The sequence below is a fragment of the Aquarana catesbeiana genome, linkage group LG02, assembly GCF_042186555.1.
Source record: "Aquarana catesbeiana isolate 2022-GZ linkage group LG02, ASM4218655v1, whole genome shotgun sequence".
Lineage (NCBI taxonomy): Eukaryota > Metazoa > Chordata > Amphibia > Anura > Ranidae > Aquarana > Aquarana catesbeiana.
In genome coordinates this window covers 168,043,739-168,062,451 of record NC_133325.1, presented here as the reverse complement: position 1 = coordinate 168,062,451, position 18,713 = coordinate 168,043,739, and the positions used below count along the sequence as shown (strand labels likewise).

Here is an 18,713-nt window from a genome sequence, read left to right as displayed (position 1 = left end):
CCCATTTTATGCTTGTGTTTTCACAGTGAATCATTATCCTTGCCACATACCTGCAAAACCTACAGATTTTATGAAAAACAAAACTAATTTCAGTTATAAATCCATTTTTTTGCTATTTTTTGCATTTTGTGTGTGAGAACTGTTTGAAGAAGAATTACGATCTGATATCAACTCATTAAACGCTTTCCTGGAGTCTGTGTATAGTTCTCTGTGAGGTGTGAGCCTGCAATCAATGATAGCAAAATTCTAGTTTTTATACAACAGATCATTTGATTTTGGTGCATCTTTCAGCACTTGTTTTTCAGAGCAAGTAACACTCATTGCATACATATATAAAGAAAAATGATCGCAATGATAGTAGTGCTCTGATAGTTTACACTTTAATTTCAGACTAAGGCTGGAATTGACAGTCCCCATACCCTTCATGACAGGTGTATTTTGTAGCTGCACCCTCCATATTGGTCAAAGTGAATGCATGATACAATTATCTCTATGTACATTAGCCATACAACACCATGAGCAATGCTCTTGTTTCAAAGTCATTTAGGAGTCTGTTGCTTGTTCATATGTGTCAGTGCGATTTCATCATAGGGGCACTCTGACTTTGGCACAGGTAGCAAGAAGACCTAGAGAATGCAGTACTTCGTGTGAATTTTTTTCACAAGACTGAAATAAACTTGAAGGTATCACTTGTTAATGTATGCCCCACAGACACAACACGCCTAATTTTCTCAATTTTAATGTAATCTTCTTGGAGGACGTTGTCTAGTTTGGTCCTGTGATTTCCACCATTCCACTTATGTCTATACTTTGTGAGCAAAGATAGTGGACATACACTACTATGCAAAACTTTTAGGCAGGTGTGAAAAATGCTGTAAATAAAGAATGCTAATAGAAGTGTTTAAAGTGGAGCTCCAGTCTCCCCCCAAAAAATTAAGTCAGCAGCTACAAACACTGTAGTTGCTGACTTTTATTAAAAGGACAATTGCCTGTCTAGGGAACCAGAGCTGTCGTCATCCGAACCAATTCTTCAATTGTCTTCAGGTCCAGTCAGCTTCACGGCCAGTTTCCCACTGCACATGTACAAAGCACCCTACACTTTGTGAATGCTCCCCCAGTCTTCTGGGACTTGTGAAAGCTGTGGAGGGTGGGATAGGAAGCAGACAAGCGGAGCTTCTTTTGGGTGCAGTTCCATTTTAATAGTTTAAAAATTAACAAAAAGTAAATGGACAGAAGAGAAATCCATATTTGGTGTGACCACCCTTTTTCAAAATGAAGCATAAGTTCTTGTGGGTACGCTTGCACAGTTTTTTGAAGGAACTCAGCAAGTAGGTTGTTCTAAAACTCTTGGAGAACTAACCACTCAACTGATGTAAGCTGCCTTAAATTGTTCTGTCTCCATGTAATCCCAGACAAGCTCGAGGTTGAGATCAGGACTCTATGGGGGCCAAATCACCACTTCAAGGACTCCTTTTTGTTCTTTGCGTTGACGATAGTTCTTAATGACATTGGCTGTATGTTTGGGGCCATTGTCATTTCTGCAGAATAAATGTGGGGCCAATCATACACCTCCCTGATGGTATGGAATGTTGAAGTATCTGCCTGGATTTCTCAGCATTGAGGACACCACTGATCCTGACCAAATCCTTTTGCAGAAATGCAGCCCCAAACTTGCAAGGGACCTCCACCATGCTTCAGTGTTGCCTGCGGACACTCATTATTGCTCTGCTCCCCAGCCCTTCGGCAAACAAACTGTCTCCTGCTACAGCCAAATAATTACAATTTTGACTCATCACTCCAAAGTACCTGCTGCCATTTTTCTGCATCCCAGTTCATATGTTTTTGTGTATAGTTGAGTTGCTTAGACTTGTTTCCAAGACAGAGGCTTTTTGGCGACAATTCTTCCATGAAGACCACTTCTGACCAGACTTCTCCGGACAGTAGATGGGTGTACGTGGGTTCCACTGGTTTCCTCCAGTTCTGATGGCACTGCTGGACATCATCTGATGTTGAAGAGACATAAGCATGATGTACTGTATCTTTCATCTGCTGCATTAAGTTTCCTTAGCCAACCACTGCCTCTACGGTCCTCAATGTTGTTTGTTTTATTTTGTGCTTTTTCGAAAGAGCTTGAACAGCACATCTTGAAATCTGTTTTGAAATCTTTGCCTGATAGGGACCTTGCTGATGCAGTATAACTACCTTGTGTCTTGTTGCTGTGCTCAGTCTTCCCACGGTGTATGACCTGTGACACGAAACTGTTGCCCACAATTTCACCTTAGTAGTAGTTTGGCTGTTCCTCACCCAATTTTAAGCCTTCTACACAGCTGTTTCAGTTAATAAAGGTTTCTCCTACATATGAAATTGATGATGATTAGCCCTGCTTGATATATTGGTTAATTATACACCTGACTTTAATCCTTAAATATGCCTGACTTAGTGTAAGATTTGATGCTGGTTTGAAGCTAAAGGGTAGTCGCTCCAAGTATTGATTTGATTTAGATTTTTCTTCTGGTCGCTCACTTTGCATTTTATAAATTGATAAAAATAAACCATTAAAATATATATTTTTAAAAGCATTCTTACTTTACAGCATTTCTTCACACCTGCCTAAAACTTTTGCACAGTGCTGTACATGTAAACAAAGGGTTTATTTACACAAAGCATGCTCACCTCGAAAAAAATGGCATATCTGTATCCATAATTGGTTATAAAGATCATACATGGGTTGATTTTGTTCAATATTCCTTTAAGTAGATAATCTGTATAAATATCGCTATTTTAAAAGCATTAATTAGCTGTATATAGTATTTCAGCCGATGCTGAAACACTGCCACCCTACAGATTTTTGTCCCTTGGGAACTCTGGCTTTGGGATGCTAGTCCCCAGGTCATGTAGAGATCTCTTTTCAATGTATTATTCTATTTTTGCTGTAATAGAAGACAGTAGGATGATTCAGTTCACAAATCTCCACATATTACTGAAGTGCCAATTTAAAATGGACTGACCCTTACATTTTTTTTAAACCTTCAGATTAAAGAGTTGCCAACTCTGAAAGACATGGATTTCTTAAACAAGAGTCAAAAACTATATGTTGATGAAGAGCAAAAGAAGACATTCATGGAGAAGCTGAAGCGTGATGTTGAGGTAGCTAAAACCCTTTGATTTGGTGTTTAATAGTATTTGTGGCATATAGTGTAAAAGTTACATCAATTAACTGGTTATGTATCTTTTGTTTACTTACTGACCTTTTACAGCACACACTAGAGGCAAAAGGTTTTTTGTTTTTTTTGTTTGTTTTTTTTTTTCGTTTTTTGGATACAGTGAAAAAGGATTAGGACACGTTCGTTTTTTTTTGCTGTGTGCGCCCCATTGGCAAGATTCGTCTTCTGTCATGTTTACCATTATCATTAAAAGTGAAAATCTGATGCTTCTGGTAAACGTTTAGGCTGCTTTCACACTGAGGTGGTTTTTAGGCGTTTTAGTGCTAGAAATGGCCTCTTAACGCCTGAAAACTGCCTCCCCATTCATTTCAGTGTGACTTTTCACACTGGGGCAGTGCGCTTGCGGGACGTTCTGAAAAGTCCTGCAAGCAGCATCGTTGGAGTGGTGTATACACTGGTCCAAAAATGTCCTGCACATTGAAATGAATGGGCAGCACTGCCAAAGCGCTCTGGGAGCGCCGCAACATGGGTGCTTTCAACCCTTTCTTTGGCCCCTAGCGGGGGTTAAAAGCACTCTGCTAGCGGCCGAAAAGTGGCCCTAAAGTTAGCGGTGCTTTACCGCTAGCGCGGAGCGGCTACAGTGTGAAAGTAGCCTAAGATTTACCATCCCTTTTTGTCCTGTGACAGTTGTCAGTGAAAGGGCAATTCTCTCCAGCAAAAAAATGCAGACTGCACTAAAACTTGGCAGTCGTCATAACCCTTCCATGCTCTCTTGCCAAAACTATTTTAAAGTTTTTGATGGATATACTTTAAAAGTATGAAAATACTTATGAAGTATGAAAATAAAGAGTGAACATGCAGCAAGTACATTTTGAGGTACTTTATTAGTGCACTTTATTAGTGCATCTCTCTCACGGTGTTCCCTTTTATATACCGTACTCTATTTTACAATTCTTTGCTTGGCATTTTATCCTAAGAACAAGATGTTTTTGCGCTACATATGCAGTTAAAGCAGTGTCCTGACTAGGGTTTATAAAATGCTACATCTAAAGTTACAGAAGAGAATTCCTGCAAAGTGATATGAGTCCAGTGCGCCTGTTCTGTGGCTATCACATTTGATTTATATTTCACATTCTGTAGTGCTCTACTGTATACTCCCTAATACAAAATATTACATTTACAATTCATTCTTCACAAAAGCACGTGACCCAAAGACTGCTCACCCACGCACGGGGGCAAGATGTCAGAAAGCTCCCAGCTTTTCACCTCAACAGGTAGGTAGAGGAGGATGTATGAGCAGCCATGTTTTTTTTCCATTTTTAGACTGCCTAAGCAGACAGCCAGGGTCTCCCTATAGATCATTGTCTGTGTAAAAAGAAGCAGTCATTTCCAGTGCTTAGAGGTCCTCCACAGTTTGATAGGACTATGGGACAACAAATCCAAATGCTTGGTGGATGCATCCCTCCTCGTATAGGGGAATCCTGTGTTTAAACACAGAACAACAAACGGGAAGGCGCAAGCACATAGTGCATTACCAAAAATGTATTTAGGAGATAAAAACTGGTAAAGATTGATACTCACAAAACGTACAACTTGTAAAAGCCAAGAATCCAAAGGATGGGGCATATGCAGTCCAGGATGCGTGTGCTCCAATTACACCCCACTATGCTGGCAAGTTGACATGTTTCGTGGGCTCATCCCCTTCCTCAGAGTTAAGCTAACCAGCTTGGTTATCTGTGACATCTATATAGATATTGCAATTTGAAATGCACATATGAGAATGTGATAGTGGTAGCTGCTTTTCATACACAAGCGCATTACTTTTATTTTTATCTCATGCTGTTTGTGAGTGTGAAACCCAGAGCGAAACCTGGACTCTATGTACAGTTCAGAATTGTGGACAGTTAAGACAAGGTTACCGTCTGTTTCTGACTGTTTCTGTAAAAACCGGAGCTATGTTTGGAATGCATTTGCTTTACTGTGTAAACTTTTCAAACTTGGCCCTAAAGCTCAACCACTCAACACTTAGTTTTAGGTCGGTGACCAGGTGTGACATCACACCACTGGTAACAAACTTTACCACCACTTCTGCCTAGAGCCCTTATAAGGTACCCAAGCCATCCCGCCTGTCCTTTTGCCATGGGGATTTTGACAGTTTAAGGCCAGTTTGTTGCATACTCCTTCCAGTCATGCTTACCCTGTATTCTGTACCCAACTTCATGAGTACCCCAAAGGGGAATATCCTCACCTGTAACTATGAGAGAGCCTGGTGAAAGGGATCGGAAGCAAAACCTCAAGCAAACATTCGCTCTGCTAAAGAGCTGCACTACACTCAACCTTAGATTGATGTTTCCCTTGCATTGGAGCGGGAAAGATAACACCACCAGTCTCTGTACCCATCTCTAGTTCTCTATTAGGCATGCAGCCTACCTAATGAAAACAGACTTATCGGTGTGATTGTCACAATTCTTCGAACAGCTAACAACTTAAATAGTGATATCTTTGTCCAGGGCTCCAAACGCCACACCTCTAGCACAAAATGGAATGAGGATCTAGAGACAGTATTGGAGGAGGCTGTAGAAGATTTTCTCCCCCAAACTATTACACCTGAAGAGAGAGCTTCACGCAATGTACTGGCTAATTTGGATAAGCTCATTGCTGCTGTGCGTAAAAGTTTGGAATTGTAGAACTTGATTCTCCTCCTCCTCACCTAGCCACTTTTGGTACAAACAAGCCTGCAAAATCTATAAAGATGTTCCTCATTCATGAACATATAGAATGGGCAATTTGTGTGACGATTGAATCCCTCCAGAAATTTTCATCGGCCCCCTACCTCACAATGCAGAGCACCTAAATGCTTTACTTCAAAACCTCGACTCGAGCCTTCTGTTTGGTGCAAAACTTGGACCTCAAAGCCCACCAAGTCATCCCCAAAGCCCCTTTCTATGTAGCAGTGCTCTCACTCCTAAGAGTGGGGGTGTCTGTTACAGTTCATGCGACGATGTGACCAAACAAAATGTTTATCGTCTCCCCCCCCCCCCCCCCCCCCCAATAGTGCTTTCTTTTGTGGGTATTTGATCACCTCCTGGGGTTTTCATTCTTTGTGCTACAAATAAACACCGAAAATTTTGAAAAAAAGTGTTTCTTCGTTTCCGTTAAACTTTGTAAATAAGTTTTCTCCTTCAATGATGGGCACTGATGAGGCTGCACTGATGAGGTAGCACTTGTATGCAGCACTGATGGTCACTGATAGGCGGCACTGATGGGCACTCATATGTGGCACACAGTTGGCACTGATGAGTGGCACTTGAGGCCACGTATAGGCTGCACTGATGGATGGCACTGTTCAGAGGCGCTGGCAGTCATCACTGCTGGGCACAGAGTGCCATCCCTAATGGGCAATGATTGCTATCCCTAATGGGCATCCCTGGTGGCCCTGGATGGGCATCCTCGGGGGAGCTGCACTGATAATCAAACAGTGCAGACCCATCCTGTCAGGAGAGCAGCTGGTCAGCTCTCCTCTATTAAAGTCTGTCAGCGCGAGTGGAGGAAAAGCCAATAGACGGCTTTTCCTGTTTACACTGTGATCAGCTGTGATTGGACACAGCTGATCACGTGGTAACAAGCCTCCGTCAGAGGCTCTTTACCTCAATCGGAGATGCAGTGTGTCAGAATGACAAGCCACGGATCGCTACGCCCCCCCTTAAATATTGCTGCTCTCCTTGGTATGTTTATTAAAGCATTAAAATCACATCACAGGTATGTCAGGAACATAAAAGGTAACGTGTTTTGTGCTAAAGTCAGCGCTTACTCAAACCTCCAAAGGTGACTTTAGCACGAAACTCTTTACCTTTTATGTTCCTGTCATACCTGTAATGTGATTTTAATGCTTCAATAAAGATACCAAGGAGTGCAGCAATATTCCTGATTTGTGCATGTTACTGAATTTCAGACGAGCTGTGCAGCACCCTGGGTTCCAGTCCACAACATGTGGGAGTCAGTCACTCGCCTAGAGCGGCATTACTTTGGCTTTGCCGGTTCCTACTGAACTGGCCGAGATTATAACCGTGTATGGCCAGCCTAACTTGGTGTATGTCAGCCTTAACGAGGGAAATCGTTTTTCTTACCTATCACTGGAAAGTGATAACAGATGCCAGTCTTTCAGACTGCTGAGGAGTGCTCCAGTTCACCTGTGGAACCTAAGCTCCCCAACATCTTGAACCTCAGAGCAAAAAGGATGACTTTGCAACACTGGGGCCCCCCTTCTACAAGGACACCCAATCGGACAATGCCACAGCTGTGAAATACATAATACAAGATAAATGCGCTGCTGAACGCACATTGCAAATAACCAGGTGTAATAAAAATTATATGTAATATATATAAAATATATTTGATAAATATAATAGGGCACAACTACTTATGATGGAAAAATTTAAAGTGACATTAAAGGTTCGGATTTAAAAGCAAAAACAAACATGTTCTACTTACCTGCTCTGTGCAGTGGTTTTGCACAGAGCAGCCCTGATCCTCCTCCTTCTGAGGTCTCCTGCTGGCGCTCCTGGCTCCTCCCCCCCCCCCCCCCGTGACCAGTGCCCCCAATAGAAAGTTGCATGCTATGGGGCCACTGGTGCATGCTCGCTCCCGAGCCCAGCTCTATGCGTCCATAAGACACATGGAGCCATGGCTCAGCCCCGCCCCTGCTCTCTCCCGAATGGCTCACTGGCTGTGATTGACAGCAGTGGGAGCCAATGGCTTAGCCAGTGAAGAGAGGGAGTCCTGGGACAGTCAAGTCTCTCGTGCACATTGCTGGATCGAGAAGGGGCTCAGGTGAGCATTATGGGGGGCTGTGGGGGAAGCAACTTACAGGTTTTTTACCTTCACGCATAGAATGCATGAAGATAAAAAACCTTCAGCCTTTACAACCACTTTTAAATTAAATGGAGAGTGGACTGCAATATGCTTGTTCAGTCAAGTAAAGTGTGTAGCATCATATGCAATATACACAATTGCTAAGATTAAAGTGGAGCATCAGCCCCCCAAAAAAAAAATTAAGTCAGCAGCTACAAATACTGTAGCTGCTGACTTTTAATACTAGGACACTTGCCTACCTGTCCAGGGATCACGCGATGTCGGCACCCCAGACGATTTTTCAATTGGCTCTCAGGTGCTGCTGCCGCCGTAATTTCTTGTAAGGGAAACCAGAATTGAAGCCTTGCGGCTTCACAGCTGGTTCCCTACTGTGCAACAATCTACCAGTTTGTGGCCCCAACCTAGGGCCCAATAGCATTAGCTTTGGATGCCTTGATAATTCCCTGGTGCCAGTTTAGGCTAATCTGTGCCTCACCTCCCCATCCCTCAGTATGAATTCTACATTGATCAAATTAGAGTGGGTGACTAAAATGGTGATGTCTTATTTTACCAAACTGGCCCAGAAGAACCTGGTACAAAGACATATTTGGATAACTACAAAGTGGCTTTTTGGTCAGGCGTTTCTCTGAGTTGGTGGCTCTCTTGTAACAAATTTTCCTCATCCTTCACAAAGATAAGATAGTCCTTCCACCCAAGACCATCCTTTCTTCCTAAGGTAGTAATAGTCTTCTGGCTAAATCAACCTAGTCCTACCATACTCATGCCCTACACCAAAAGGAAATTTCTCCATTGCCTGGATGTAGTCGGAGCCATAAGAATCTACTTCAAAGAAACAGGGTTCCCTATTTGTCCTGTCCTCAAACTCACAGGAGACTCCCTGTTTCCATGTCTATCATCGTGAGATGGATAAGAAATCTGGTCTCTAGAGTTTACATTTTCAAGGACAAATGTTCTCCTGCACTTTGACTTGCTTTTTCCACCAGACCTGTGGGAGTTGCCTAGGCATTCCAGCACCAGGCCTCTATATCCCATCTCACTTTGTAAGGCTGCAACCTGTTCCTCTGTTCACACCTTTTCAAATTTATACCTGGTGGATGCCCAAAGTTCTTGCAGCGACACTCTGTTGACCATCTTTCTCATTCATTAGATGGCGACATCACAGGGTCTGAGTACTTTGCCTGTGCCCTGTACCATACCAATCACTTGGAGGTATAAGCTTATAACCAGGCTCTATGAATACTTTACCTGTGCCCTATACTGTTTTTCACTATATGGAATTTACAGAGGTCAAAATTCCTCCTTTTTTTAATCTGTTATACATCACATTTAAGTAATGCATAACCTTGTGAAAACTGGTGTTCTGCTATAGTAAGGGTAAAGGTTGTTTAGAAAATGCTTGGTAGATGACATTGGATTTGCATCTCTGTTCTCTGCACAATCTTATTTTTTTTTTCCATATATGTAGAACTTTGGTAGGCCCTTTCACCACTTCCTGCCCGCACTATAGCCAAAAGACAGCTACAGCGCAGGCTTACTTTGATGGGAGGGCGTACATGGACGTCCTCCCATGATCGCGCTGCCTGCGCCCCCCCTCCCCCCATGGCGTGCTTCTGTGTTTACTGAGTCCTTCGGACTTCGCTTATCACAGATTGGGGTAAAGGGCCAATCAGAGTGGACCTTTACCACATTATCAGCTTTGTCCAATGACAGCTGATCACAGGATGTAAACACAAGCTGGTTATCAGCTTTTCTTTCCTCATGCTGACAGCGTGAGGAGAGAAGAGGAGCCGATAACCAGCTTCTATTAACGGGACATAGGCACTGATAATCAGTGCAGTCTCAACCGTTCCCACCAATACTGCCAATCAGTGCTGCCTTTCAATGCCTCATTGGTGCCGCCACATCAGCGCACATCAGTGAAGGCGAAAAATACCCGTTTGCTAAATTTTATAACAAACTATGAAAAATATTTTGTTTTTTTTGTTTTTTTCAAAATTTTCAGTCCTTTTTCATTTAGCAAAAAATAAAAAACCCAGTAGTGATTAAATGCCACCAAAAGAAAGCTTTGTGTGAAAAAAAATGATAAATATTTCATGAGTATAATGTAGAAGAACCTCAAATGAGATTTTTAAGGCAATTTGACAAAAAAAATATAGAAAAATGCATAAAAATATATATAATTTTATTAATACACAAAAATTAATAAAATTCTTCTGGAAAGAACCACAAGAAAAACATATGTTACATGTATTTGAATAATATTATACAATAATAGACAGAAGTGGCAAAATCCTACTACAATCCCGAAACCATCCAGATGACAAAAGATAGGTAGTGGAAAAGTCCAACGCGTTTCGACACCAAAGATCCTCCTGAGTTTGTGTAAGCCTTTCATCGCACAAAGAGGCCATAGGGTAAAAACCCAACAAGGGCGTACAAAAAGGAGGTCCCTAAAAAGAATGGTCTCAGTCAATAAATGGGGGAAGCACACTAAGGTTATAGCAAATCCCAGATCCAAAGGCGGAATTTGTAACTGTGGCCCCCGAAAAGGTAGTCCAAACAACACATAGGAAAAACCAGTTGGAATTAGGCAAATTTTAGGTCCAAACCAGGACCCCAAATTGCCAAGGCTTCTGCTCTGGAGGATAAACCGAGGCTGTACCCCCCTCAGAGAAAATTAGGCTTCCAATAATAATGATCCCGACAAATGGGTGAGAAGAATAAACCTAAGTTGTACCCCCCTCAGAAAATTAGGCTTCCAATAATAATGATCCCAACAAACAGGTAAGAAGCTTCTTCTCACCTATTTGTTGGGATCATTATTATTGGAAGCCCAATTTTCTCTGAGGGGGGTTCAGCCTTGGTTTATCCTCCAGGGCAGAAGACCATTCTTTTTAGGGAATTCCTTTATTTACGCCCTAGTTGGGTTTTTTTACCCTATGGCCTCTTTGTGCAATGAAAGGCTTATGCCGCGTACACATGACCGGACTTTCCGTCAGTATAAACTCCGACAGAGTTCAGCTGAAACCTGCACACAGTCACACCAAAGTCCGATTGTTTAGAACGTGATGACGTACGACTGGACTAGAAAAAGGAAGTTTAATAGCCAGTAGCCAATAGCTGCCCTTGCGTCGTTTTTGGTCCGTCGGAATAGCATACAGACGAGCGGTTTTCCCGTTAGGAACTGATTCCGTCGGAAAGATTTGAAACATGGTCCGTCAGAGTTTTAGAAAGAAAAAGTCAGATGAAGCCCACACATGATGGAATGATTCTGTTGGACCTTTTCTGCCGGAAAGTGTACACGGCATTACACAAACTCTCAGGAGGATCTTTGGTGTTGAGGGAGAACTGTTTCCAAACCAATCTATTTGACATAGGTGGTTACAGTCCCTGATGAAGATTATATTGTATGCACTGTTCGAAACGCGTTGGACTTTTCCATTACCTATCATTTTTTGTCTGTCTGGATGGTTTCATGATTGTAGTGGGATTTTGCCACTTTTGTCTATTATTGTGTAATATCATTCAAATATATGTAACATATGTTTTTCTTGTGGTTCTTTCCATTAAAATTTTATGAATTTTTGTGTATTAATAAAATTATATATGATATTTTTATGAATTTTTCTATATATTTTTTTGTCAAATTGCCTTAAAAATCCCATTTTTGAGGTTGTTGTTTAATGTATAAGGGATGATGGCAATTTACACGGCAAAACATGAGAGTCGATTAATTTTCTATATGAGTACAATGTTGCATGACCGTGCAATTGTCATTCAAAGGGTGACAGCGCTGAAAATTGCCCTGGCCAGGAAGGGGGTAAAAGTGCCTAGTAGACAAGTGGTTAAAGTGGTTGTAAACCTCAGACATGAAATATGAGCAAAAGCAGAACTTCGGTCATTTTACAAAGTTGCTTCAATATGCCACTTCTCCCCTTCCGTTACGATCTTTGTTTAAAGAAAAAAATATATTTTGTTGCCACTAAATACCTTTTCTTGTGTACTTCTTGTTTCTAGCTACATCATTCGCATAGGCTGCTGTAGGCTCCTTGACTCCTGGGATACAATCATCCCTAATCTCAGAAATCATTGAGGGTTTTTTGTTTTTGCGTCTCGAGAGGTTTTTAGCAAGAGTAGGAGGGCAGAGGAGGAGGGTTGGGGGAGGGCCAGAGGAGGGAGGGATAAGGGCGGAGATAGGAGGCGTGCGGAGACTGACGTGTGCATCCAAACAGGTGTGTTTTTTTGTTTTGTTATTTTTAATATAATATTGCCTTCCATCTATGTAATTGATTCATACTTGCTGTGGGACTACATGGCTTTTCATCCCTTTTACTATAATAGTGGCGGAAGTTGCTAAAGGAACATGTAAGCAAAGGGCTAGAAGCACTTTTTATTTTTTTTTATTTTTATTGCCCTGGAGCGACCGTGCTAAGCCCTTACTGCACATGCATTTCCAGCCCCTTGTGTGCATGTTGCTGTAGCAGTGACCGTGGAAGTTTACTGCCGCTGCTATAAGAACGCAAAGGGCTGTGCTTACTGCATATGCCTGATGTGTAGATTTGGTGCACATGTGTGGGAATTTCCATGGCTTGCAGGGCGGAGCAGCATGTGTAATACCCAGAATAGAGTGGCCAGGTCTTCAGCTGCCCACAGTTAAAATGGGCACATGCAGTAAACCAGTAAATGGGGAAACAGACAATTTTTAACATGAAAATGGTAAAGATTATTAGTAATAAACTTCTTAAATAGGATAATTGCTCTTTTAAAAGACTGAATTTGTATTTTTATAAATTTAACAGCTTTGACTGGAGTTCCTCTAAGGCTGGGTTTGCACTATTGCGAATTGGATGCGGGTTTCCCTGTCAGGAGATTGTGAACGGCTCTCTATGGCAGCCGGTTGACGCCTCTCCAGAGCGGCTCCAGTGGCAATTGCACAGAAGTCCTGTGTGTCTTCTGGTCCGTGTTAGGTCTGAATTCAGCCAAAAATTCAGACTGAAATCGGACCTGAAACGGTGAACAGGGACACATCAGTCCTCTGCTGTGAGCCGCTCCGTGCGGCAGTGTGAACGCAGCCTAAAGCATATCTGTCAAACACGCGGCCCTCCAAGTCTTGTCATGTGGCCCTCGCACCCCAGGTTTGGAGGCACATTGTGCTGAACTCTAGTCCACCACCTCTGGCACTTACCCTCTGCTCTAGCTCCCCACTATCACTTGTAAGCACAGAAGCCTTCTGTGTTTACAAGGGTCAGCTTTGCTCTCAGGAACTAACAAACTGGAAGCACTTATGGCGGGGACAGATCTCCAGAATCTGAGACAGAGAATGATCTCCCTGCAAGGCGAGGCAGAGTGACCTACATAGGGAGGTACTAGAGCTGGATCAGGTAGGAGAGAGATACAAAGAAGCTGGGGGGGTTCGGGTTCCACACTGTGCATAGTGCACCCCACAAACCCTGCACTCTGTACACAACCCACCCCTAAACTCCGTACGTAACGCACTCCTGAATCCTGCACTCTGTACATAGCGCACCCCTGATCCTGGCACTCTGTGCATAACGCACTCCTGAACACTGCACTCTGTACGTAGCGCTTTCTAGATACAACCGGCCTTTTGAGGGCAACTATGCTACTAATGCGGCCCATAATGAAAATGAGTTTGACACCCCTGCTCTAAAGCATCCTCCAATAGTGTGTACTTGTCTCAAGAGTCCTTTCACACTGAGGCAGTTTTCAGGCATTTTAGCTATAGAAATAGCCCCTGTAAAGCCCCTGAAAACTGCCTTCCATGCCGCTGGAGTGTGAAAACCCGAGTGCTTTTAAACTGGGGCGGTGCACTTGTGGGACGTTAGAAAAAGTCCTGCAAGCAGCATCTTTGGGGTGGTTTGGGAGCACTGTATACAGCATTCCCTAAACGCAACTGCCCATTGAAATGAATGGGCAGCGCTTCCGAAGCGCCACAACACGAACGTTTTTAACCCCTTTTTTGCCCCGTTAGCGGGCAAAAAGCACCACTTAAGCAGCAGTAAAGCACCGCTAAAACGAGCTGAGCTTTACCGCTAATGCACGGGCGGCCCCAGTGTGAAAGGGGTTTAAGTGTCATTTCTGTCTGCTGCTTCATTCCTCTATCAGCATGGATCACAAGTTTTTGCTGTTTGAAGCGGGGTTTCCCTTCACTCCAATAAGCGCTCAGAGCTCTCCTCACTGAGCTCTGCTGTGTGTAATTTCAGCTCTCCACCCTCCTTTTTTTTTTTTCCCTGAAAGCTCAGACAAGCTTTATAAGTTCTGGACTTTGAACAGATGTAGAGAAAAGATGGCTGCAGATAGCTGCAGATAAATGGGTGCAACTTATGTAGGAGGGTGTTTTTCATCTGTATATATGTCAGCTGAGGCCAGTCACTTTAGTGGGTATATAAGGGTTTATATCCACTTTAATTATAGCTCAGCTTATCAGGGCTGTATTGGAGGTGGTGGAAAACAGCAGTGAATACTGGGGAGGGATTGTTCATAGCTGGACTATACCCAAAACAGAAAAAAGTGGTTTTGGTTTGCCCTTGATGAAAATCCAGCTTTTCTTACGTAAATGTGCTTAGTTTCTAGTGCAATTAAAAATCATGGACTATAGTCTGCTGCTGGGAATTCATGATGTCTCCAGAGCAGAGCAAGAGGAGGAAGAGGAGATGGAAGAGGAGGATGCTGAAACTGAGGGTCCAGGACAATACGTCGCTGTTGGTTCTTATGGAACTTCTCCAGAAGGAATTGCAGGATATCTGAACTCCCATAAACCTCTGGGCCCTGGAGAATTTGACCCTTACATTGATGTATATGCATTCAAAAGCTCTGGTAAGTCTGCTTTTCTGACACTCATGATTTTGGTTCTATGGGATATTGTTGGTATTTAAAAATAAAATGGGGTTCCATCCCATGCGTCTCCTGGCAAATGTATGGTAAGGAAGTGGTATTACTGTGTTTTCACGCTATCATTAATTGAAGAACTATTGTGATCTAGTGAAAAAGCAGAATGCATAAAAATGAATAGATTTGAATATATTGCTTATGTGCTCATGGCTTTTTTTTTTGTTTGTTAGGTGATGATTCAATGTTGCATAATATAATTACCTTGCATTTCATCAAGTCAGCAGTTGGAGCTGTGTTTTTCTTTCATGTCTTTCATTTCAAGTGAAGTATTGTATAATCATCGTAGGAGCAGTTCATCCATTATTAGCGGTTTCAATCAGATAAGTGAGACCTCAAAGCAAGCAGTGTCTTCTGTGTGTCTTACAAGACAGAGTTGACAGCACTGCTTAGCATTTCATTGCACTGTTGTCATCCCACTACAGAAAGTTAGGAGGTGACTACATTTCTGACAGGATCTTCAGTTTTTTCAGTATGTGCAGCAATTTTAAGGAAGCATGAGGAAATGTGCATGTAATGGAGAACTGCACACCTACACTTTAAAGCAGGCTTTTGGAACAGTTTAAAGATCAGGTATCCGATTCTGAGTATTGTGGAAGTTCAGGTTCCTTCACCCATTTTCTTTTTGCAGAGCTCACCAGTAGCCTGAAATCTGGGGTGTTCTGCAAAGGACCTTGCAAACCAGAGCCTTCAGGGTCGCTGTGTATCAACCCCCTATCTTTTTCTCTTTGCCTTTGCTTTCCTTTTTGGTGAACAGTATATGGTGAGTGACTTTGTCAACCACCATGGAGACACAGAGCAACATAGCAAGCCCTAGCAGCACTTTCCATTAATAGACCCTGAAATTTTAAGGTGCTGTGTTAAAGGAGTTGTAAAGGCAAAAGGTTTTTTATCTTCATGCATTCTATGCATGAAGATGAAAAGCCTTTTGTGTGTAGCAGCCTCCCCAGCACCCCCTAATACTTACCTGAGACCCATCTCTGTCCAGCGATGTCCACGAGTCCCTCGGCCGCCTGTGACTTTCCCTCCTGATTGGCTGAGCCAAAGCAGCAGCGTAATTGGCTCCCAATTAAAGTCAGTTAGCCAAACGACCGCTCCGTGTCTAAATGGAAACATGGAGCTGCACCTCAGCTTGGATGCCCCCATAGCAAGCTGCTTGCTGTGGGAGCACTTGACAGGAGGGAGGAGGGGCCAGGAGCAGCAAAGAGGGACCCAAGAAGAGGAGGATCCAGGCTGCCCTGTGCAAATCCACTGCTGTCAGAGGAAGAATAATATTTATAATCCTTATAATCCTTTTGTCTATGGGCACCAAGAGACCACTCCAGACTCCACTGACTGATCTCATGCAGAGGATAGCTGTATATGGGAAGAGCTTTAACTTTAACCATGTGCTATTTGCGACTACCTTATGGTGATTGGACACTGGTAAAAAATGGCATTCCTTATATAACACCTCTCACTTCCAGATAGCCACAGACTTTTTCTAGTGTCTACAAGGCGAAGCTTGCCTCTTTGCTGTGGAAGTTTTTTCTTTTATCTTCTTGGGCACTCATCTTTACATTGTGCATTTTGTTGAGTTGGCTGCAGGGTGCTATAAAGGTCCGGGGCTATGGTCTGCTGGCTGCAGAGCCCTGGCCCTTAAGATCCCTTCAGAAGGTGGATATGCCCATGGTGGAAGGCAATGTAAGGTTGGGGCCTGGCCCCTTACATACTGCTTGGAGTGTGACGATATTTACTGCAGTAAGTGCAGAGCTTGTGCCTGTAAGTTTTGTCCCAGGGTCAGAGAAGCATGGACTGCAGAACCTTAAATGGTCACTGTCACAACCATGGAGTGGGAGTGTTGGCCATTTGAATTTGGTGCCATTTTTCCAGTGATCTGGCACAAGTCTTTTGCATCAGGCACCTGGGCAGCCCCATCCTCAGTCGCTTTACCTCAAATGTGCATGCCATTTTTTCTTTCTTTGATTGTGCTTCTTTCAGTTGGCACCATCTGCTCCCATTTCTTACAGTATAGCTATAGTGCCTGTCACAGAAGGCTTTACACTGCTTTATCCACAGCTGCAGAGATTGTAAGTACACCTCTGGGGACACTTATGACACTGCACATGGCAAAACGCTAGTGCAGGGGCAAGGGGTCTTGGTAGATCCAATGATGGTCCCACTAGATGCAATTCAGCACATGACTCTGGTGCAAAAGTTTGTGTGTTTTTTAGGGGAAGGGGTTAGTAGTCTTTCTACAGGGCCCTAGTACCCTCTGTTCAAATGGTTTCCCCCTGTCTGACTCCCTGCCTTCTTCTAGGTCAGGGGTAGGCAACCTCAGACCTCCAGCTGTTTTGAAACTACAAGTTCCGTGAGACATTGCAAGACCCTGACAATCGCAGGCATGACTCCTAGAGTTAGAGGCATGATGGGATTTGTAGTTTCACCACAGCTGGAGGGCCGAAGTTTCCTACCCTGCCTCTAGGTACTCATCTAGCCCTTGAAAAACTCGGCCTTTCTTCCACTCATCTTTATCCACTCTTCAGGAGCAAACATGTATATCTGAAATTAAATATATGGGTTTCTAAATCACTGCCTTTTTATAGAGGAAAAAACAAGAGTGTAAATTGGGGGTATCCCATTGTCTGTAAAATACTCACAACTGCCATGTGAAGTAAGTGCAGCACAGAGAGCCTGAAGCTCCCCTGAGGGCATATTTTCCAGGAGCTGTGGCTGCATGTGGCACATGGCAACACCAGTGGAGGACAATTGTCCATGGAGTTGGTGGTCCCTGAAGGTAGTTGCAAGTGTAGCCAAAAGCATCTTGGAGGGCTTCTAGAAAAAAAATGTGGACGTGTGTAATTTAGCATATATGCCAAATATCCTGTACTCAAATATAGAGCAGGTTAGTGCAGCTGTAACTATGATGGTGTCAGTGAAGCCCAACCAAAGAAGAATAAGAGAGTGATAAAGAGAGACCAATGCCACCAAGAGGAGACTCTAGTACCCAATATGTGAGCTGCCAAAATTAAATGGAATTCATGTTGCTAACACTATATCTGGTGCTGAATCGTAGGAAGCCGTGATACAAAGTGGTGAGTGCTATCCATAGGGTGAGGGAGAACCAACAGGATGGAAAAGCCACCCCAAATGAGACCTATATATTTGCACAGTGTAAATTTGCTGTCCCTTCAAAATAACACAACACAGCCATTAAAGTCTAAACCGCTGGCAACAAAAGTGATTACACCCCTTAGTGAAAATGTCCAAATTGGGATTAAAGTTTTAATATTTTGTGTGGCCACAATTATTTACCAGCACTGCCTCTTGGGCATGGAGTTCACCAGAGTTTAACGGGTTGCCACTGGAGTCCTCTTCCAATCCTCCATGAAGACATCACGGAGCTGGTGGATGTTTGAGGATGCCCCACAGATGCTCAATAGGGTTTAGGTCTGGAGACATGCTTGGCCAAGTCCATCACCTTTACCCTCAGCTTCTTTAGCAAGGCCGTGGTTGTCTTGGAGGTGTGTTTGGGGTCGTTATAGTGTTGGAATACTGCCTTGCGACCCAGTCTCCGAAGGGGGGGGATCATGCTCTGCTTCAGTATGTCACAGTACATGTTGGCATTCATGTTTCCCTCAATGAATTGTAGCTCCCCAGTGCCAGTGTTCTATCTAGAAGTGCCTGGGACGAACGGGACATGTGCCGTATGGAACAGCACAACAGCTGATTTTGCAATCAGCTATTGGGACGGCACCTGTGCACAATAGCCAACGGAAGAAATTTTTC

At 43.2% G+C, this 18,713-nt stretch overlaps 1 protein-coding gene across 2 annotated transcripts in view; it reads left to right on the top strand.

Annotated features, from left to right (window-relative positions):
* PIP4K2C (phosphatidylinositol-5-phosphate 4-kinase type 2 gamma) overlaps positions 1–18,713 on the top strand; it is a 174,482-nt gene that overhangs the window by 143,734 nt on the left and 12,035 nt on the right. For both annotated transcript variants that reach the window (XM_073613779.1, XM_073613778.1), the window contains 2 exons: positions 3,034–3,147; positions 14,624–14,873. In XM_073613779.1, coding sequence (XP_073469880.1) covers positions 3,034–3,147; positions 14,624–14,873 — 364 coding nt within the window. The remainder of the gene's footprint in view (positions 1–3,033; positions 3,148–14,623; positions 14,874–18,713) is intronic.